The 23,632-nt window shown below is 49.5% G+C and overlaps 2 protein-coding genes across 3 annotated transcripts in view; one reads left to right on the forward strand and one right to left on the reverse strand.

Annotated features, from left to right (window-relative positions):
• Nucleotides 1–5,695: 5,695 nt before the first annotated feature.
• LOC146009864 (uncharacterized) lies at nt 5,696–15,604 on the reverse strand. Of its 2 annotated transcripts, none has more exons than XM_083150426.1 (3): nt 15,472–15,604; nt 7,046–8,887; nt 5,696–6,893 (listed from the first exon to the last, which is right to left on the reverse strand). In XM_083150426.1, the coding sequence occupies exons 2-3, from the start codon at nt 8,823–8,825 to the stop codon at nt 5,956–5,958; spliced, it is 2,718 nt and encodes a 905-aa protein (XP_083006552.1). In that variant the 5' UTR covers nt 8,826–8,887; nt 15,472–15,604; the 3' UTR covers nt 5,696–5,955. The 2 variants fall into 2 exon arrangements, with proteins under 2 accessions (XP_083006552.1, XP_083006551.1); XM_083150425.1 differs by having other exon boundaries at nt 7,046–8,852; nt 15,472–15,603.
• A 139-nt stretch (nt 15,605–15,743) lies between these two features.
• LOC146009897 (uncharacterized) overlaps nt 15,744–23,632 on the forward strand; it is a 32,028-nt gene continuing 24,139 nt past the window's right edge. The window contains exons 1-5 of the mRNA XM_083150497.1: nt 15,744–15,896; nt 17,406–17,547; nt 21,366–21,444; nt 22,080–22,177; nt 22,297–22,777. Of these exons, the coding sequence (XP_083006623.1) occupies nt 15,820–15,896; nt 17,406–17,547; nt 21,366–21,444; nt 22,080–22,177; nt 22,297–22,777 (877 nt within the window). The 5' untranslated portion in view covers nt 15,744–15,819. The remainder of the gene's footprint in view (nt 15,897–17,405; nt 17,548–21,365; nt 21,445–22,079; nt 22,178–22,296; nt 22,778–23,632) is intronic.

The raw sequence follows: 23,632 nt of genomic DNA on the forward strand, positions 1-23,632 counted from the left end.
CACCAGCAGTCAACCTAAAAAAAGCCATACTGCGGCCCTTCCCTGGGTTAACGAATACTGTACGTCCAGTGTGACCACAACCAAACTTGCCAAAAAGTGGTGGCCCATCATCACGTCTGATCCTGACTTAAAAATTCTTAAAACCACCAAACTGTTGCCTAGCTACAAGCGTAGCAGTAACCTCAAAGACCGGCTAGTGAAATTAGATATAACTGAGTTTCACTCTCCTCCACTTGGCACCAGACATCGTGCCAATGGATGCTACCGTTGTCTAGGATGCACCACGTGCAGTTCCCTCACACCCAGCACGTTTATATCACACCCACACACTGGGCTTAAATTTAAAATACGCTGGCCCCTGACATGTACGTCAAAGTACATTATATACGTTATCATCTGCCCCTGCGGCTTATATTACGTGGGGAAAACAGATTGTACTTTCAAAGTCAGAATGGCACAACACCATTGTGCCATACGAGCAGCCCTGATTTCCGGCAAAAGTGAACAACCAGTGGCTCGCCACTTTGCCAATTTTAAACACAGCATGGCGACACTGCGGTACAAGATAGTGGATCATGTGCCGTTCTCCATCAGGGGTGGCAACAGATCCAGAAAACTGTTACAGCTTGAATCCCAATGGATTTTCAAGCTAGACTCCCTACAACCCAGAGGGCTTAATGAGAACCTTGGCCTATACAATTTTATATAGGTTCCTTTCCATACGCCATTCATCTGCCAGTGGTCTGTCTTTGGCTCATGTTGCCCTGTTTGTGCCTTTGCTCACTCCCATATTGCATCCTGCTGGTTGCCCGTCCACTTCCCACTCATTGCACAGCATCGATCGCTATGCATCCCCATGAGTGCGTTCCCCAGGGGGTGCCTTGACCAGTATGGTATCTGTGTTTTCTTTATCTATGCCGTTACCCTTTGCCCTATTGGTGTATGCCCCCGTGCCGACACATATTGCCTGTTCTAGTACATGGGAATCGTCTACACACGACAGCTTATTCCCTGTTCATCATTAGCAGACTTATATGGGCATACATATAGCCCTCTGCTCTGGCATATGTTGAACTGAGTACTCAGATGGCAGGGACAGTTCCCTAATGCTGTTCGCATTATTTTAATCAGTCTGTCTTAGTAAATGTTATATTTTTTACATGTCTTGTGGATACACTCACTGCCCAATAGATGGCAGTCTTACACCACTGTATATGTTTTACACTGATCATGCATCATCCTGCTTGTTTTAGTTTAATGTTTCCCCTAAAGTTTTACGTGCATTTGGAAACATGTGTTATTGTGATTTGTTTGTTGCATTTTGCTAGGTTGATCAGTATTGTTTGCTCAGCATTTACCACAGGTTTCTTTGTATTATTGTAGCGCACAGCAGCCCCACGTGACCCTGCAGTTGGCCGCCGGGAGCGCGCATCAGTGACGTTGCGCAGAAACCATCGTGACCATCGGACCTGCGCCAGTGACGTCACAGAGACGGCGCCAACCCGGAAGCCACAGGAGGAAGACACGAACGGGACGCTCTGGGGGCGGGTAAGTCTCCTATATTACACACTGTATTTGTCTTTTTCACTGTGCATTACCTGAACTGACGACGGGGCCTCCGTGCTCCGAAACGTTTTCCCTGCACTAGGAATAAATATTCCTGTTACTTCACCATTTAAACAAGCCTCTGAGTGCCACTTATTTTGTTGCTGCATACTACCTAAGGACACCCCTTTTGAAAGAGGGCACCGGAGCAAGCTATTGGCATCCCCTTCTAGACATGAGTGCCGGCCTCATCGTTGTGTATATATATATATATATATATATATACATACATATACACAAAGAAGGTCGGAACTCGTTCTTGCTGTTATAAGTACCGTGGTGCCTTCCGACAAATTCTAGATAACCATAAAACACGGGTTGGATAGGTATAAATGATATTTAAAGTTGTCATATCAGATAGCCCGACGTTTCGAGGCTCTTGGCCCCTTGTTGCAAGAAAAGGCATGTGAACCCTTTGGAATTACCTTAATTTCTGCATCCAATGGTCATAAGATGTGTTCTGATCTCCATCTAAGTCACACCAATAGACAAACACAGTCTGCGTATCTCTTTCCGGTCCAATTTTAGTTTCCCTTCTTCCACCAGGCACATTTCTTTTGGAACAAGAAGTCCACAAAAGTGACAGTATATGGCAGCAGCTTACTGGAAAAGCATATAATCACAGCGCTTAACGGCGTCGACCTCGGTTCGACATTGGACCTGATAATAGCGCCAGACCTGTCGAGACTGACTAGACATTGGACTGCAAAGGGTTACACTGATACCACACAAACAACTATATGTTCTCATGTTTTTATTGAACACACCATGTAAACATTCACAGTGCAGGGTGGACAAGGTATGTGAGCCCTTAGGCCAGGGGTGGCCAACCCACCTGAGACGAAGAGCCAAAATTTTTTTTCTGTTAAGACAAAGAGCCGCAACCATTCAAAATGGGTGTGGCCTAGCTCCCAGAAAGCCACGCCCCCTTTATAAATGGGTTGTGGCCTATATACAGATCGAGCGAGTTTCATCTATCCGCCCAGAGCACCATATCCTTCTGTCTTGGTGCGCCAATTGATGAGAATGGGATGCGTGTGCATGTGAGACAATCGCACGTCCCCGTCTCGGCAACCGGCGCGCCAAGATGGAAAGATGTGGTGCACCGGCCGGATAGATAAAACTGGCTCCATCTGTATGTATGTGTGTATGTATATGTATGGGGGTGAGTTAACAGGGGGCATGGTAAGAGAGGCTGTGGTGACAGGGGATGTGATGACAGGGTCAAAGGGTCTGGTCAGTGATGGGAAGACGTAATAAGGGGCAAAGTGAGAGACGGTGAGGTAACAGGTGATAAGATGACAGGGGATGAGGTAGCAGGAGATACGATGACAGGGGGTGAGGTAGCAGGAGATACGATGACAGGGGGTGAGGTAGCAGGGGATAAGATGACAGTGGATGAGGTAGCAGGGGATACGATGACAGGGGGTGAGGTAGCAGGAGATACGATGACAGGGGGTGAGGTAGCAGGGGATAAGATGACAGTGGATGAGGTAGCAGGGGATACGATGACAGGGGGTGAGGTAGCAGGGGATACGATGACAGGGGGTGAGGTAGCAGGGGATACAATGACAGGGGGTGAGGTAGCAGGGGATACGATGACAGGGGGTGAGGTAGCAGGGGATACAATGACAGGGGGTGAGGTAGCAGGGGATACGATGACAGGGGGTGAGGTAGCAGGGGATACAATGACAGGGGGTGAGGTAGCAGGGGATACGATGACAGGGGGTGAGGTAGCAGGAGATACGATGACAGGGGGTGAGGTAGCAGGGGATACGATGACAGGGGGTGAGGTAGCAGGGGATACAATGACAGGGAGAGAGAGGGAGTGCAATGAGAAGACACTAGTCTTGTTCTTACCAGAAATCTCTCTGATGCTGCAGTGAAGGGTCTCTGTGCCGGCAGCGTCTGGATCCCTGCTCCCGCCTTAGCCGCTGGGTCCCTGCTCCTGCATTAGCTGCTGGGTCCCTGTCCAGCTCCCACCGCTGTCTTTGAGAACACAGCCGCCGAGTCTGTTCCAGCAGTCACCCTGGCATGGAGTCGCCCGGCGACAGAGGAGAGGAGAACCGCACTGCAGGGGCGCAGGCTACAGTGGGGATGACAACCAGGAACACCCCCACATGGGGAGCATTAAAAGGACCAGCAGCGCTGGAGATGCTGCTGCTGTCTCCGGCGTCCTCCTAGTGTGAGAGCGCATGCGCCGGATCAGCGCTTCCGGGCAGCGGCTACATAAGTGACCCGGCGCATGCGCTCTGGTGGTAGGAGGAAGCTGGTAGCAGCGTCTTCAGCGCCAATAATAATCACTTATGCGGCCGCGGCGCTGTGCATGCCGGAGCCGCAAAAAATGTGGAGAAGAGCCGCATGCGGCTCGCGAGCCGCGGGTTGGCCACCCCTGCCTTAGGCTAATGACATCTCCAAGAGCTATTTGGAGTCAGCCACCCTGGAGTCCAATCAATGAGAGGAGATTGGAGATGTTTGGTAAAGCTGCCCTATACAAAACTCACCAGTATTGAGTCTGCTATTCTCAAGAAGCACTGTCTGATGTGAACCATGCCTCGCACAAAAGTACTCTCAGAAGACCTTCAATTAAGAATTGTTGACTTGCATAAAGCTGGAAAGGGTTACAAACGTATCTCTAAAAGCCTTGGGGCCAAATGTAATAGGGTGAGAGTTTCAGAAAATGAGAGATTTTGTGAGAGTTTCCCCTTTTTTTGAAAGCAGCAATCAATTACACTGCAACACCAGGTTGATTTTGCCATGTAATTGATTGCTGCTTTAAAAAACATGGGAAAACTCTCCCAAAATCTCTCACTTTCTGAAACTCTCACCCTATTACATTTGGCCCCTGATGTCCATCAGCCCATGGTAAGACAAATTGTCTATAAATGGAGACATTTCAGCACTGCTGCTACTCTTCCTAGGAGCGGCCGTCCTGAATGCTCAACGAGGTGAAGAAGACTCCTAAATAATCCTGACCGTATGTGAAAGGGGAACCTGTCTGGGTTGAAGATAAATTGTCTTATGTGAACTTGAACACTATTGTCAGTGAGAATACACTGGATAGGATGGCTATAAAAAGCCAAGTTATACAGATGGCTAATTAGTTCTTACTGGTCCTAGTTCTATCAGCAGAGGAATTAGTGTACGACAAACCTTCTTCAGCTTAATTACTCAGATGGGGTTATTAAGACGACATCCTAGAGACAATCGAAGTCCAGTCTTTGAATTACGCAGAACTGATGTTTAAACATTGGAGAAAGTGGAGAACAAACTTTAATATTGTTGCTGAATATAACTTGTTACTACTTGTATACTTTCTTACTGTGTCGGTCTTCATATTTAACACATTGTACCCCAGAACCTGATTATGGCCCTTATTCTAATCGGATCGGTACGGCCCGCGTGCGGCCGTACCGCCGATGTTTTTGGTCTGCACATGCGCAGAGGTCAATCTGCGCATGTGCAGCCCCCTTCGCCGCAGACGTATTTCGTCCGCCGCAAAGGGGGCGTATAGGGGCGTGAGAGGCTTCATGCCCTCATTTCCCTATGTGTACGCCCCGCGTTTCATGGGCGTTCCCATGCAAACGCGGGGCGTATGCATGGTAATGAGGCCATGACGCAACTCATGGGGGCGGAAAGCTGACGTCGCCGGATGTCAGCTTTCAGCCCCCATACAAGCTACCACACGGACGATTGTCCGTGTGGTCTCAGCTTGCGGGAGCTGCCGCGGCGTGCGGACCTGCCTTCGATGGTCGACGACCATCGAATGCAGGGGGCAGCTCCCACCATGGTGGAGGCGTACGCCTCCACCATTTTTATGCGGATCGCCAGCCGTCCGTGTACGGACGGCCGTGGCGATCCGTAGGGTGGGCGGGGACTGGTTTGTGCGGCCGGAGCCCCGTGTGCGGCTCTGGCCGCACCAACCAGAATAAGGGCCTATTTGAGGTTTCAACGAAGAACACCATGACATCACACCCCTCGAGTGATGTCACCCACATCCCTTTACTAGAACGTGTGTGACATTCCAAATAAGATATAAACTAATGCAAAAGGGTTTTTCTTTTTAAATAATAATAACAGCACTACAAGATACTGGATTGTAGCATTTATGGCAATAACTGAATTTATTGAGCACAGATTTCAAAAGACAAATCTAAGCAGAATTATCCACTGTTCGGCAAAGAGTAGACAGATAGGGGGCGCTGTCCACCCAGAGCTCACCTATAGGACCAGCCTTATTCCTCCAACACTGACCAAGTCGACCGAGCATCAGGATCCCGTTCTTTAGGAAACAATTTACCTGTTTAAATGTGTGTGACACTTGTAATGTTTAACAAGATCTGGTTTCTATCATTTCTCTAAGTCAGAAGTTGGAAATAGCTTCTCACCTGTATGACATCTCAGATGTTTCACCAGATGTGATTTCTGTGTAAAACATTTCCCACACTCAGAACACAGAAATGGTCTCTCGCCTGTGTGACTTCTCTTATGTCTAACGATATTTGAATGGTCCGTAAAACATTTCCCACACTCAGAGCATGAATATGGCTTCTCACCTGTGTGCTGTCTCCTATGTATAACGAGATCTGACTTATATGTAAAACATTTATCACACTCGGAGCATTGAAATGACTTTTCACTTGTGTGACATCTCTCGTGTACAACAAGAACTGATTTCTGTGTAAAACATTTCCCACACTTAGAACATGGATATGGCTTCTCACCTGTGTGACTTCTCATATGTATAACAAGATTTGGTTTGTATGTAAAACATTTCCCACATTCAGAACACGAAAATGGCTTCGCACCTGTGTGACTCCTCATATGTATAACCAGTCCTGATTTCTGTGTAAAACATTTCCCACACTCAGAACACGGAAATGGCTTCTCACCTGTGTGACTTATCTCGTGTCTAATAAGATGTGATTTACATGTAAAACATTTCCCACACTCAGAACATGAAAATGGCTTCACACCTGTGTGACTTTTCATGTGTATAAACAGTCCTGATTTCTGAGTGAAATGTTTCCCACACTCATGACATGAAAATGTATCATCTGGCTGTTGAGCTATAAGCTTTGTGTCCCGTCTAAAACAATAGGCATCTACTCTAACAGAATTCTCATGATAAGTGGGATCAGATGACAAATCAGTACTGTTCATATCTGGATACATCACTGAGGTAATAGGGATTTGTACTGGAGAATCTCTTGGGATGTTCTCTTCTGTATCACAGTCTGGAGATAACGGGAGATGTCTCTGCCATATGCTCCTTCTGTTCCGTCCATCTGCTGGGGATACAATATACAGAGATCTCACTTTCTACCCATAACTGCTCACGTGACACACTCACATTCACCCAAATAAAGTCAAATATGAGCAATAAAGTAGTAATATAAAATAAAAAATATACTCAAAAGAAAAAGTGTTTGTTACTCGCCTGTGCAACTATCTGTAGGAAACACCTCCTTACACTGCTGATCACACATCACATACGTAGCTTCTTCTCCTTCTATAATTTCTGTATCTTCTTCCTTAATACAAGTCACATACGTCTCTTCTTCTCCCTCTGTATCTTCTGCCTTCATATCAGTCACATCCGTCTCTTCTCCTCCCTCTGTATCTTCTTCCTTAATACAAGTCACATACGTCTCTTCTTCTCCCTCTGTATCTTCTGCCTTCATATCAGTCACATACGTCTCTTCTTCTCCCTCTGTATCTTCTGCCTTCATATCAGTCACATACGTCTCTTCTCCCTCTGTACCTTCTGCCTTCATATCAGTCACATACGTCTCTTCTTCTCCCTCTGTATCTTCTGCCTTCATATCAGTCACATACGTCTCTTCTCCTCCCTCTGTATCTTCTACCTTCATATCAGTCACATACGTCTCTTCTTCTCCCTCTGTATCTTCTGCCTTCATATCAGTCACATACGTCTCTTCTCCTCCCTCTGTATCTTCTGCCTTCATATCAGTCACATACGTCTCTTCTTCTCCCTCTGTATCTTCTGTCTTCATATCAGTCACATACGTCTCTTCTTCTCCCTCTGTATCTTCTGCCTTCATATCAGTCACATACGTCTCTTCTTCTCCCTCTGTATCTTCTGCCTTCATATCAGTCACATACGTCTCTTCTCCCTCTGTACCTTCTGCCTTCATATCAGTCACATACGTCTCTTCTTCTCCCTCTGTATCTTCTGCCTTCATATCAGTCACATACGTCTCTTCTCCTCCCTCTGTATCTTCTACCTTCATATCAGTCACATACGTCTCTTCTTCTCCCTCTGTATCTTCTGTCTTCATATCAGTCACATACGTCTCTTCTTCTCCCTCTGTATCTTCTGCCTTCATATCAGTCACATACGTCTCTTCTTCTCCCTCTGTATCTTCTGCCTTCATATCAGTCACATACGTCTCTTCTCCCTCTGTATCTTCTGGCTTCATATCAGTCACATACGTCTCTTCTCCTCCCTCTGTATCTTCTGCCTTCATATCAGTCACATACGTCTCTTCTTCTCCCTCTGTATCTTCTGCCTTCATATCAGTCACATACGTCTCTTCTCCCTCTGTATCTTCTGCCTTCATATCAGTCACATACATCTCTTCCTCTCCCTCTGTACCTTCTGCCTTCATATCAGTCACATATGTCTCTTCTTCTCCCTCTGTATCTTCTTCCGTAATACAAGTCACATACGTCTCTTCTTCTCCCTCTGTATCTTCTGCCTTCACATCAGTCACATAAGTCTCTTCTTCTCCCTCTGTATCTTCTGCCTTCATATCAGTCACATACGTCTCTTCTCCCTCTGTATCTTCTGCCTTCATATCAGTCACATACGTCTCTTCTTCTCGCTCTGTACCTTCTGCCTTCATATCAGTCACATACGTCTCTTCTTCTCCCTCTGTATCTTCTGCCTTCATATCAGTCACATACGTCTCTTCTTCTCCCTGTGTATCTTCTGTCTTCATATCAGTCACATACGTCTCTTCTTCTCCCTCTGTACCTTCTGCCTTCATATCAGTCACATACGTCTCTTCTTCTCCCTCTGTATCTTCTGCCTTCATATCAGTCACATATGTCTCTTCTCCTCCCTCTGTATCTTCTGCCTTCATATCAGTCACATACGTCTCTTCTTCTCCCTCTGTATCTTCTGCCTTCATATCAGTCACATACGTCTCTTCTTCTCCCTCTGTATCTTCTGCCTTCATATCAGTCACATACATCTCTTCTTCTCCCTCTGTATCTTCTGCCTTGAGGTGAGATATATGTGGGTGTTATATGGGCACTATAGGGTGAAGTATATGGAACATAGTAGATAAGGCTGAAGAAAGACTTGCGTCCATCGAGTTCAACCTACGTTTTAATAGCTTATCCCCAGTTATATAGTATATTCTGATATTTTTAGAGACAGATTGTTATTCTTATTTGTACATATGGCTGTTTTTAAACAATAAATGTTTGTCCAACCTTATTTTAAACGTATTTATAATGTCTGCCGACACCACCTCCCCCGGAAGAGAGTTCCACAGTTTGACTGCTCTGGCCGTAAAGAAATTTTTCCTTCAAAGCGAGCGAAATCTTCTTTCTTCTAATCTAAACTCTTGCCCACGAGTCCTAGACTCCTTCCTTGCAGTAAAAGGGGAGTTTGACAGTTCCTTATATTGGCCCCTGATATATTTGTACATGTTGAGCATTTCCCCCTTAAACGTCTCTTTTCTAGTCTAAATAGTCCCACATTGCTCAATCTCTCCTCGTAGCTTAAATTCTCAATTCCCCTAATAAGCTTTGTTGCTCTTCTTTTTTTTTTATTCTATGATGTCCTTTTTATAGTGCGGAGCCCAGAATTGTACTCCGTGTTCCAGGTGTGGTCTAACCAATGATTTGTACAGAGGCATAATTGAGTCCCTAGTTTCCATGCCCCTTCTTATACATGCGAAAATTTTGTTGCCCTTTTTTGTTGCTATATTACATTGAGCACTACACCCCAGTTTGTTGTCTATTTGGACTCCTAGATCCTTTTTGAGTACTGAATTACCCAATGTCTCCCCGCTTAGGTTATAACTAGCACACTGGTTGTGTCTCCCAAGGTGCATGACCTTGCATTTGTCCACATTGAACCTCATCTTCCACATTTTTGTCCACTCATCTATATTGTTAAGATCATTTTGAAGCGTGGTGACATCTTCTGATGATTTAATAACTCTACTCAATTTTGTATCATCAGGCACTATATGTGGGTGTGAGATGGGCACTATGGGGTGAGGTATATATGGGTGTGAGATGGGCACTATGGGGTGAGGTATATGCGGGTGTGAGATGGGCACTATGAGGTGAGGTATATGCGGGTGTGAGATGGGCACTATGGTGTGAGGTATATGTGGGTGTGAGATGGGCACTATGGTGTGAAGTATATACGGGTGTGATATGGGCACAATGAGGTGAGGTATATGTGGGTGTGATATGGGCACTATGGGGTGAGGTATATGCGGGTGTGAGATGGGCACTATGAGGTGAGGTATATGCGGGTGTGATATGGGCACTATGAAGTGAGGTATATGCGGGTGTGAGATGGGCACTATGAGGTGAGGTATATGAGGGTGTGAGATGGACACTATGGGGTGAGGCATATGCGGGTGTGAGATGGGCACTATGGGGTGAGGTATCTGCAGGTGTGAGATGGGCACTATGGGGTGAGGTATATGCGGGTGTGAGATGGGCACTATGGGGTGAGGTATATGCGGGTGTGAGATGGGCACTATGGGGTGAGGTGTATGCGGGTGTGATATGGGCACTATGGGGTGAGGTATATATGGGTGTGAGATGGGCACTATGGGGTGAGGTATATGTTGGTGTGAGATGGGTACTATGAGGTGAGGTATATGTGGGTGTGAGATGGGCACTATGGGGTGAGGTATATGTGGGTGTGAGATGGGCACTATGAGATGAGGTATATGAGGGTGTGAGATGGGCACTATGGGGTGAGGTATATGCGGGTGTGAGATGGGCACTATGGGGTGAGGTATATGCGGGTGTGATATGGGCACTATGGGGTGAGGTATATATACGGGTGTGAGATGGGCACTATGGGGTGAGGTATATGTTGGTGTGAGATGGGCACTATGAGGTGAGGTATATGTGGGTGTGAGATGGGCACTATGGGGTGAGGTATATGCGGGTGTGAGATGGGCACTATGAGGTGAAGTATATGTGGGTGTGAGTTGGGCACTGTGGTGTGAGGTATATGCGGGTGTGAGATGAGCACTATGGGGTGAGGTATATGCGGGTGTGATATGGGCACTATGGGGTGAGGTATATACGGCTGTGAGATGGGCACTATGGGGTGAGGTATATGTTGGTGTGAGATGGGCACTATGAGGTGAGGTATATGTGGGTGTGAGATGGGCACTATGGGGTGAGGTATATGCGGGTGTGAGATGGGCACTATGAGGTGAAGTATATGTGGGTGTGAGTTGGGCACTGTGGTGTGAGGTATATGCGGGTGTGAGATGAGCACTATGAGGTGAGGTATATGCGGGTGTGATATGGGCACTATGAAGTAAGGTACAGTATATGCGGGTGTGAGATGGACACTATGAGGTGAGGTATATGTGGGTGTGAGATGGGCACTATGAGATGAGGTATATGAGGGTGTGAGATGGGCACTATGAGGTGAGGTATATGCGGGTGTGAGATGGGCACTATGGGGTGAGGTATATGTGAGTATGAGATGGGCACTATGAGGTGAGGTATATGCGGGTGTGAGATGGACACTATGGGGTGAGGCATATGTGGGTGTGATATGGGCACTATGGGGTGAGGTATATGCAGGTGTGAGATGGGCACTATGGGGTGAGGTATATGCGGGTGTGATATGGGCACTATGGGGTGAGGTATATACGGGTGTGAGATGGGCACTATGGGGTGAGGTATATGTGGGTGTGAGATGGGCACTATGAGGTGAGGTATATGTGGGTGTGAGATGGGCACTATGGGGTGAGGTATATGCGGGTGTGAGATGGGCACTATGAGGTGAAGTATATGCGGGTGTGAGATGGGCACTATGTGGTGAGGTATATGCGGGTGTGAGATGGGCACTATGAGGTGAAGTATATGCAGGTGTGAGATGGGCACTATGGTGTGAGGTATATGCGAGTGTGAGATGGGCACTATGAGGTGAGGTATATGCAGGTGTGAGATGGGCACTAGGAGGTGAAGTATATGCGGGTGTGAGATGGGTACTATGAGGTGAAGTATATGCAGGTGTGAGATGGGCAATATGAGGTGAGGTATATGTGGGTGTGAGATGGGTACTAGAAGGTGAGGTATATGCGGGTGTGAGATGAGCACTATGGGGTGAGGTATATGCGGGTGTGAGATGGACACTATGGGGTGAGGCATATGTGGGTGTGATATGGGCACTATGGGGTGAGGTATATGCAGGTGTGAGATGGGCACTATGGGGTGAGGTATATGCGGGTGTGATATGGGCACTATGGGGTGAGGTATATGCGGGTGTGATATGGGCACTATGGGGTGAGGTATATGTGGGTGTGAGATGGGCACTATGAGGTGAGGTATATGTGGGTGTGAGATGGGCACTATGGGGTGAGGTATATGCGGGTGTGAGATGGGCACTATGAGGTGAGGTATATATGGGTGTGAGATGGGCACTATGAGGTGAAGTATATGTGGGTGTGAGATGGGCACTATGGGGTGAGGTATATGCGGGTGTGAGATGGGCACTATGGGCTGAGGTATATGTGTGAGATGGGCACTATGGGGTGAGGTATATATGGGTGTGAGATGGGCACTATGAGGTGAGGTATATGTGGGTGTGAGATGGGCACTATGAGGTGAGGTATATGTGGGTGTGAGATGGGCACTAGTAGGTGAAGTATATGCGGGTGTGAGATGGGCACTATGGGGTGAGGTATATGCGGGTGTGAGATGGGCACTATGAGGTGAGGTATATGCGGGTGTGAGATGGGCACTATGAGGTGAGGTATATGCGGGTGTGAGATGGGCACTATGGGGTGAGGTATATGCGGGTGTGAGATGGGCACTATGGGGTGAGGTATATGCGGGTGTGAGATGGGCACTATGTGGTGAGGTATATGCGGGTGTGAGATGGGCACTATGAGGTGAAGTATATGCAGGTGTGAGATGGGCACTAGGAGGTGAAGTATATGCGGGTGTGAGATGGGCAACATGAGGTGAGGTATATGTGGGTGTGAGATGGGTACTAGAAGGTGAGGTATATGCGGGTGTGAGATGAGCACTATGGGGTGAGGTATATGCGGGTGTGAGATGGGCACTATGGGGTCAGGTATATGCGGGTGTGAGATGGGCACTATGGGATGAGGTATATGTGGGTGTGATATGGGCACTATGGGGTGAGGTATATGCGGATGTGAGATGTGCACTATGTGGTGAGGTATATGCGGGTGTGAGATGGGCACTATGGGGTGAGGTATATACGGGTGTGAGATGGGCACTACTATGGGGTGTGGTATATGCGGGTGTGAGATGGGCACTATGAGGTGAGGTATATATGGGTGTGATATGGGCACTATGAGGTGAGGTATATGCGGGTGTGATATGGGCACTATAGGGTGAGGTATATGTGGGTGTCATATGGGCACTATAGGGTGAGGTATATGTGGGTGTCATATGGGCACTATGGGGTGAGGTATATGCGGGTGTGATATGGGCACTATGGGGTGAGGTATATGGAGGTGTGAGATGGGCACTATGAGGTGAGGTATATATGGGTGTGATATGGGCACTATAGGGTGAGGTATATGTGGGTGTCATATGGGCACTATGGGGTGAGGTATATGCCGGTGTGAGATGGGCACTATGGGGTGAGGTATATGCGGGTGTGATATGGGCACTATGGGGTGAGGTATATGCGGGTGTGGGATGGGCACTATGGGGTGAGGTATATGCGGGTGTGATATGGGCACTATAGGGTGAGGTATATGTGGGTGTCATATGGGCACTATGGGGTGAGGTATATGCAGGTGTGAGATGGGCACTATGAGGTGAGGTATATGTGGGTGTGAGATGGGCACTATGAGGTGAGGTATATGCGGGTGTGAGATGGGCACTATGAGGTGAGGTATATGCGGGTGTGAGATGGGCACTATGAGGTGAGGTATATGCGGGTGTGAGATGGGCACTATGAGGTGAGGTATATGCGGGTGTGAGATGGGCACTATGAGGTGAGGTATATGCAGGTGTGAGATGGGCACTATGAGGTGAGGTATATGCGGGTGTGAGATGGGCACTATGAGGTGAGGTATATGCGGGTGTGAGATGGGCACTATGAGGTGAGGTATACGCGGGTGTGAGATGGGCACTATGAGGTGAGGTATATGCGGGTGTGAGATGGGCACTATGAGGTGAGGTATATGCGGGTGTGAGATGGGCACTATGAGGTGAGGTATATGCGGGTGTGAGATGGGCACTATGAGGTGAGGTATATGCGGGTGTGAGATGGGCACTATGAGGTGAGGTATATGCGGGTGTGAGATGGGCACTATGGGGTGAGGTATATGCGGGTGTGAGATGGGCACTATGAGGTGAGGTATATGCGGGTGTGAGATGGGCACTATGAGGTGAGGTATATGCGGGTGTGAGATGGGCACTATGAGGTGAGGTATATGCGGGTTTGAGATGGGCACTATGAGGTGAGGTATATGCGAGTATGAGATGGGCACTATGAGGTGAGGTATATGCGGGTGTGAGATGGGCACTATGGTGTGAGGTATATGCGAGTATGAGATGGGCACTATGAGGTGAGGTATATACGGGTGTGAGATGGGCACTACTATGGGGTGTGGGATGGGCACTATGGGGTGAGGTATATGCGGGTGTGATATGGGCACTATGGGGTGAGGTATATGTGGGTGTCATATGGGCACTATGGGGTGAGGTATATGCAGGTGTGACATGGGCACTATGGGGTGAGGTATATGCAGGTGTGAGATGGGCACTATGGGGTGAGGTATATGCAGGTGTGAGATGGGCACTATGGGGTGAGGTATATGCGGGTGTGAGATGGGCACTATAGGGTGAGGTATATGTGGGTGTCATATGGGCACTATGGGGTGAGGTATATGCAGGTGTGAGATGGGCACTATGGGGTGAGGTATATGCGGGTGTGAGATGGGCACTATGAGGTGAGGTATATGTAGGTGTGAGATGGGCACTATGAGGTGAGGTATATGTGGGTGTGAGATGGGCACTATGAGGTGAGGTATATGCGGGTGTGAGATGGGCACTATGAGGTGAGGTATATGTAGGGTGACCAACTCATCCCTTTAATCCGGGACACATATTAATTACACAGGTTCTGTGGCAGTTTAAAACCAGGTGAAAGCCAGCCACAGAACCTGTGTAATTAATATTTGTCCCAGATTAAAGGGATGAGTTGGTCACCCTAGGTCTGGGGTAGCCAACCCTAGTCCCCGAGAGCTACCAACAGGGCATGTTTTGCAGGTCTCCTCACAGAATCACAAGTGAACTAATTAGCTCCATCTGTGGATCTTTTAAAATGTGTCAGTGATTAATGAGTGCAGCTGTGCAGCAGTGGTTGGCTACCACTGCCCTAGCCTAGGGCCCCTAGGTATATGCGGGTGTGAGATGGGCACTATGAGGTGAGGTATATGTGGGTGTGAGATGGGCACTGGGTGTGGGTGAAAGGGGTATACAGAGGAGATAATAGAGAGTTACAGGAGAGTTGTATTAGGGTGAGACAAGGACATTAAAGGGGAACCAGGTAATAATGGTGACCTGTCCCTGATCTGTCCCAGCTGTGCATCACTTATTCACTTTATCTCTGTACATCTACCCGTGCGGACTTACCACCAGAGGCTCCTAAATCTTGGCCTTCTAGTTCTCACCCGCCGCAAAGCATTACACACCCGGTTTCCGGCCAGTGCGGTCCACCCGGCTTCCGGCCTGTGCGGTCCACCCGGCTTCCGGCCTGTGCGGTCCACCCGGCTTCCGGCCTGTGCGGTCCACCCGGCTTCCGGCCTGTGCGGTCCACCCGGCTTCCGGCCTGTGCGTTCCACCAGGCTTCCGGCCTGTGCGTTCCACCCAGCTTCCGGCCTGTGCGTTCCACCCAGCTTCCGGCCTGTGCGTTCCACCCGGCTTCCGGTCTTTGCGTTTCACGTGACTTTCGGCCTGTGCGTTTCACCTGCCTTCTCGCGGATGTGTGCTCGCGTATTCCTTCCCTCTGAACGCCGCCTTCTGCTCCCGGGAGATATCGCTTTGTCCGACAGCACCAGGTAATGATCTCTGTACCCCCTGCAGCATGTGCCCCCTGTTATCCCGTCCCCAATCCCTGTTATCCCCTCACACTCCCCTCTGCCCCCTGTTATCCCCTCACACTCCCCTGTTATCCCCTTACACTCCTCTGTGTCCCGTTATCCCCTCACACTCCCCTGTGCCCCCTATTATCCCCTCACACTCCCCTGTGCCCCCTGTTATCCCCTTACACTCCTCTGTGTCCCGTTATCCCCTCACTTTCCTCTGTGCCACCTGTTAAACCCCTCTCACTCCCCGGTGTCCCCTGTTATCCCCTCACACTCCCCTGTGCCCCCTGTTATCCCCTCCCCTGTTAACCTCTCACACTCCCCTGTTCATCCATTTTATCCTCTCTCACCCCTGTGCCCTGTTATTCACTCTCCCACCTCTGTTTTCCCCTGTGCCCTCTGTTATCCCATCACACTCCTGTGATCCCTGTTATCCCCTCACACTCCCCTGTGCCCCCTGTTATCCCCTCACACTCCCCTGTGCACCCCTGTTATCCCCTCACACTCCCCTGTGCACCCCTGTTATCCCCTCACACTCCCCTGTGCACCCCTGTTATCCCCTCACACTCCCCTGTGCCCCCCTGTTATCCCCTCACACTCCCCTGTTATCCCCTCACACTCCCCTGTGCCCCCTGTTATCCCCTCACACTCCCCTGTGCCCCCTGTTATCCCCTCACACTCCCCTGTGCACCCCTGTTATCCCCTCACACTCCCCTGTTATCCCCTCACACTCCCCTGTGCCCCCCTGTTATCCCCTCACACTCCCCTGTGCCCCCCTGTTATCCTCTCACACTCCCCTGTGGCCCCCTGTTATCCCCTCACACTCCCCTGTGCCCCCGTTATCCCCTCACACTCCCCTGTGCCCCCGTTATCCCCTCACACTCCCCTGTTATCCCCTCACACTCCCCTGTGCCCCCGTTATCCCCTCACACTCCCCTGTGCCCCCGTTATCCCCTCACACTCCCCTGTGCCCCCGTTATCCCCTCACACTCCCCTGTGCCCCCTGTTATCCCCTCACACTCTCCTGTGCCCCCTGCTATCCCCTCACACTCCCCTGTGCCTCCTGTTATCCCCTCACACTCCCCTGTGCCTCCTGTTATCCCATCACACTCCCCTGTGCCCCCTGTTATCCCCTACCCCAACCCTGTGGCTGGCCGGAGATGGGGGAGGGTGGCCCTGTCAGCATCTCTTTGGGATGTGCCCAGCACTTACTGATAGACTGGGCCACCTCCAAGCTCACCCATCACTGTGATGCACGCAGCATCTATTCCCCGGAGGGCAGGGCGCATTGTGGTAGAGGCTAATACAGAAGAGCAATGTGTACATGGTTTGGATGGGAATATAAATATTCTTACACAGAACTAGAGATCAGATAGGGCAGACTTGTTCAATGTTTCTATGTATTTCAGCATTTTAAAATCGGGCATTGCAGCCTATTGTACCTCCGGTTATCCTCATTATCTTTTCTGATATTTCTATCAGTGCGCCGTACAGAAGAAAATATCTGCTGATCATCCGACACCCTCCAGTGGTGCCTCTACCTCACTCACTGATACATGAGAGGCACAGTGACCAGAAGGTTGTGTTACTCACCAACAAGATCATTCAGCTGCTGACCGGAGAGGTGACTGCTGGGAATGGGACGTTATACAGTAACACCGGGGGATATGACGGGAGAGGTGACTGCTGGGAATGGGACGTTATACAGTAACACCGGGAATGTGACCGGAGAGGTGACAGCTGGGAATGGGACGTTATACAGTAACACCGGGGATGTGACCGGAGAGGTGACTGCTGGGAATAGGACGTTATACAGTAACACCGGGGGATGTGACCGGAGAGGTGACAGCTGGGAATGGGACGTTATACAGTAACACCGGGGGATGTGACCGGAGAGGTGACTGCTGGGAATGGGACGTTATACAGTAACACCGGGGGATGTGACCAGAGAGGTGACTGCTGGGAATGGGACGTTATACAGTTACACCGGGGTATGTAGCCGGAGAGGTGAATGCACGGAATGGGACGTTATACAGTAACACCGGGGGATGTGACTGGAGAGGTGACTACTGGGAATGGGACGTTATACATTAACACCGGGGGATGTGACCGGAGAGGGGACTGCTGGGAATGGGACATTCTACAGTAACACCGGGGGATGTGACCGGAGAGGTGACTGCTGGGAATGGGACGTTATACAGTAAAACCGGGGGATGTGACCGGAGAGGTGACTGCTGGGAATGGGACGTTATACAGTAACACCGGGGAATGTGACCGGAGAGGTGACTGCTGGGAATGGGATGTTATACAGTATACCGGGGGATGTGACCGGAGAGGTGACTGCTGGGAATGGGACGTTATACAGTAACACCGGGGGAGGTGACCGGAGAGGTGACTTTCATCGGAATGGAACATTATACAGTAACACCGGGGATGTGACCGGAGAGGCGACTGCTGGGAATGGGACGTTATACAGTAACACCGGGGGATGTGACTGCTGGGAATTAAACATTATACAGTAACACCGGGTGATGTGACCGGAGAGCTGAACACTGGGAATGGGACGTTATACAGTAACACGGTGGGAGGTGACCGGAGAGGTGACTGCTGGGAATGGGACGTTCTACAGTAACACCGGGGATGTAACCAGAGAGGTGACCGCTGGGAATGAAACATTATACAGTAACACCGGGGGATGTGACCGGAGAGCTGAACACTGGGAATGGGACGTTATACAGTAACACGGTGGGAGGTGACCGGAGAGGTGACTGCTGGGAATGGGACGTTATACAGTAACACCGGGGGATGTGACTGGAGAGGTGACTGCTGGGAATGGGACATTATACAGTAACACCGGGCGATGTGACCGGAGAGGTGACTGCTGGGAATGGGACATTATACAGTAGCATCGGGGGATGTGATTGGAGAGGTGACTGCTGGGAATGGGACATTATACAGTAACACTGGGGATGTGACCGGAGAGGTGACTGCTGTGAATGGGACGTTATACAGTAACACCAGGAGAGGTGATTGCTGGGAATGGGACATTTTACAGTAACACCGGGGGATGTGACCTGAGAGGTGACTGCTGGGAATAGGACGTTATACAGTAACACCGGGGGATGTGACCGGAGAGGTGACTGCTGGGAATGGGACATTATACAGTAGCATCGGGGGATGTGATTGGAGAGGTGACTGCTGGGAATGGGACATTCTACAGTAACATCGGTGGATAAGACCGGGGAGGTGACTACTGAGAATGGGACGTTATACAGTAACACCGGGGGATGTAGCCGGAGAGGTGAATGCACGGAATGGGACGTTATACAGTAACACCGGGGGATGTGACTGGAGAGGTGACTGCTGGGAATGTGATGTTATACATTAACACCGGGGGATGTGACCGGAGAGTGGACTGCTGGGAATGGGATTTTATACAATAACATCGGGGGATGTGACAGGAGAGGGGACTGCTGGGAATGGGACGTTATACATTAACACCGGGGGATGTGACCGGATAGGGGACTGCTGGGAATGGGATTTTATACAATAACATCGGGGGATGTGACCGGAGAGGTGACTGCTGGGAATGGGACGTTATACAGTTACATCGGGGTATGTAGCTGGAGAGGTGAATGCACGGAATGGGACATTATACAGTAACACCGGGGGATGTGACTGGAGAGGTGACTGCTGGGAATGGGACGTTATACATTAACACCGGGGGATGTGACCGGAGAGGGGACTGCTGGGAATGAGACATTCTACAGTAACACCGGGGGATGTGACCGGAGAGGTGACTGCTGGGAATGGGACGTTATACAGTAACATAGGGGGATGTGACCGGAGAGGTGACTGCTGGGAATGGGACGTTATACAGTAACACCGGTGGTTGTGACCGGAGAGGTGACTGCTGGGAATGGGACGTTATACATTAACACCGGGGGATGTGACCGGAGAGGGGACTGCTGGGAATGAGACATTCTACAGTAACACCGGGGGATGTGACCGGAGAGGTGACTGCTGGGAACGGGACGTTATACAGTAACATAGGGGGATGTGACCGGAGAGGTGACTGCTGGGAATGGGACGTCATACAGTAACACCGGGGGATGTGACAGGAGAGGTGACTGCTGGGAATGGGACGTCATACAGTAACATAGGGGGATGTGACAGGAGAGGTGACTGCTAGGAATGGGACGTCATACAGTAACACCGGGGGATGTGACAGGAGAGGTGACTGCTGGGAATGGGACGTTATACAGTAACATAGGGGGATGTGACCGGAGAGGTGACTGCTGGGAATGGGACGTTATACAGTAACTTCGGGGGATGTGACCGGAGAGGTGACTGCTGGGAATGGGACATTCTACAGTAACATCGGTGGATAAGACCGGGGAGGTGACTACTGAGAATGGGACGTTATACAGTAACACCGGGGGATGTAGCCGGAGAGGTGAATGCACGGAATGGGATGTTATACAGTAACACCGGGGGATGTGACTGGAGAGGTGACTGCTGGGAATGTGATGTTATACATTAACACCGGGGGATGTGACCGGAGAGTGGACTGCTGGGAATGGGATTTTATACAATAACATCGGGGGATGTGACAGGAGAGGGGACTGCTGGGAATGGGACGTTATACATTAACACCGGGGGATGTGACCGGAGAGGTGACTGCTGTTATACAGTAACACCAGGGATGTGTCAGGAGAGGGGACCGCTGGGAATGGGACGTTATACAGTAACATCGGGGGATGTGACCGGAGAGGTGACCGCTGGGAATGGGACGTTATACAGTAACACCGGGGGATGTGACTACTGGGAATGGGATGGTTATACAGTAACACCGGGGGATGTGACCGGAGAGGTGACTTCTGGGAATGGGACGTTATACAGTAACACCGGGGGATGTGACCGGAGAGGTGACTGCTGGGAATCGGACGTTATACAGTAACACCGGGGGATGTGACAGGAGAGGTGACTGCTGGGAATGGGACGTTATACAGTAACACCGGGGGATGTGGCCGGAGAGGTGACTGCTGGGAATGGGACGTTATACAGTAACACCGGGGGGATGTGACCGGAGAGGTGACTGCTGGGAATGGGACGTTATACAGTAACACCGGGGGATGTGACCGGAGAGGTGACTGCTGGGAATCGGACATTATACAGTAACACCGGGGGGATGTGACCGGAGAGGTGACTGCTGGGAATGGGACATTATACAGTAACACTGGGGGATGTGACCGGAGAGGTGACTGCTGGGAATGGGACATTATACAGTAACACCGGGGGGATGTGACCGGAGAGGTGACTGCTGGGAATGGGACGTTATACAGTAACACCAGGGTATGTGTCTGGGTGATGACTATATCATTGTGTGTGTGTCAGGTGCCTATTATGTGTCAGGATGTCACTGTATATTTCTTCATGCAGGACGGGGAGTATATAGAGGAACACAGGGGTCTGTACAAGGACGTGATGATGGAGAATCACCGGCCCCTCACATCACTGGGTAAGAGGAGACATTTTTTTGTACATGGGGAAGCAGGTATGGAGGTCCCCTATATACACCCAGCATCTGATAATCATATATATACAATGTACTCAGTCACTGTGTGTCTCCTACAGATGGGCCCAGTAACAGGAATACCCCAGAGAGATGTCCCCGTCCTCTGTATTCCCAGGATAATCACATATATACCATGTCCTCAGTCACTGTGTGTCTCCTACAGATGGGCCCAGTAACAGAGATACCCCAGAGAGATGTCCCCGTCCTCTGTATTCCCAGGATAATCACATATATACAATGTCTTTAGTCACTGCGTGTCTCCTACAGATGGGCCCAGTAACAGGAATACCCCAGAGAGATGTCCCCGTCCTCTGTATTCCCAGGATAATCACATATATACAATGTCCTCAGTCACTGCGTGTCTCCTACAGATGGCCCAGTAACAGGAATACCCCAGAGAGATGTCCCCGTCCTCTGTATTCCCAGGATAATCACATATACAATGTCCTCAGTCACTGCGTGTCTCCTACAGATGGGCCCAGTAACAGGAATACCCCAGAGAGATGTCCCCGTCCTCTGTATTCCCAGGATAATTACATATATACAATGTCCTCAGTCACTGCGTGTGTCTCCTACAGATGGGCCCAGTAACAGGAATACCCCAGAGAGATGTCCCCGTCCTCTGTATTCCCAGGATTGTACAGAGGAGAATCACAGGACCCCACAGGAGGATCAGGTAGGTGGGATTTAGGGTCTCTCCTATATACCAAAATGACTGTCATTATATGATCTGTACAGAAGCTGTGTGTCTTATACACTGATATTCTATTGTCTAATGTTGTTGTTATAATTTAGGGTGAATACCTGACTGTTATCAAGATAGAAGATACAGAGGGAGAAGAAGAGACGTATGTGACTGATATGAAGGCAGAAGATACAGAGGGAGAAGAGACGTATGTGACTGATATGAAGACAGAGGGAGAAGAAGAGACGTATGTGACTGATATGAAGGCAGAAGATACAGAGGGAGAAGAAGAGACGTATGTGACTGATATGAAGGCAGAAGATACAGACGGAGAAGAGGAGACGTATGTGACTGATATGAAGGCAGAAGATACAGAGGGAGGAGAAGAGACGTATGTGACTAATATGAAGGCAGAAGATACAGAGGGAGGAGAAGAGACGTATGTGACTGATATGAAGGCAGAAGATCCAGAGGGAGAAGAGACAAATGTGACGGTTATTAAGCTAGAAGATATAAAGAAGGAAGAAGAGACATATTTGATGAGTGATAATCAGTGTAAGGAGGAGGAAATCACTACAGATATCAGCACAGGTGAGTAATAACCTAAAGTCACATATTCTCCTTGATCTGTCACTACAGCAATCTGTTATACTTCTTCCTCCTCTCTTAATACAGACTAATAAGGTAAATGAATCTGACCTTTGGGGAATAAGGAGCTATCACCCCTAATTATACCCTTGCTCTCCCCCTCACATCATGTCACTGTGTGTTACCAGCCCAGAGATCTGACCAGTCTCCTCCCCACACTCTCTGGTGTATGTCATACATCAGGAGCCATCAGCCCCTATTATACTCCTGCTCTCCCCCTCACATCATGTCACTGTGTGTTACCAGCCCAGAGATCTGACCAGTCTCCTCCCCGCACTCTCTGGTGTATCTCATACATCAGGAGCCATCAGCCCCTATTATACTCCTGCTCTCCCCCTCACATCATGTCACTGTGTGTTACCAGCCCATAGATCTGACCAGTCTCCTCCCCGCACTCTCTGGTGTATCTCATACATCAGGAGACATCAGCCCCTATTATACTCCTGCTCTCCCCCTCACATCATGTCACTGTGTTTTACCAGCCCAGAGATCTGACCAGTCTCCTCCCCGCACTCTCTGGTGTATCTCATACATCAGGAGCCATCAGCCCCTATTATACTCCTGCTCTCCCCCTCACATCATGTCAATGTGTGTTACCAGCCCAGAGATCTGACCAGTCTCCTCCCCGCACTCTCTGGTGTATCTCATACATCAGGAGCCATCAGCCCCTATTATACTCCTGCTCTCCCCCTCACATCATGTCACTGTGTGTTACCAGCCCATAGATCTGACCAGTCTCCTCCCCGCACTCTCTGGTGTATCTCATACATCAGCAGCCATCAGCCCCTATTATACTCC

Source organism: Crinia signifera, chromosome 6, assembly GCF_055691185.1.
Source record: "Crinia signifera chromosome 6, ASM5569118v1, whole genome shotgun sequence".
In the NCBI taxonomy this organism is placed as follows: domain Eukaryota; kingdom Metazoa; phylum Chordata; class Amphibia; order Anura; family Myobatrachidae; genus Crinia; species Crinia signifera.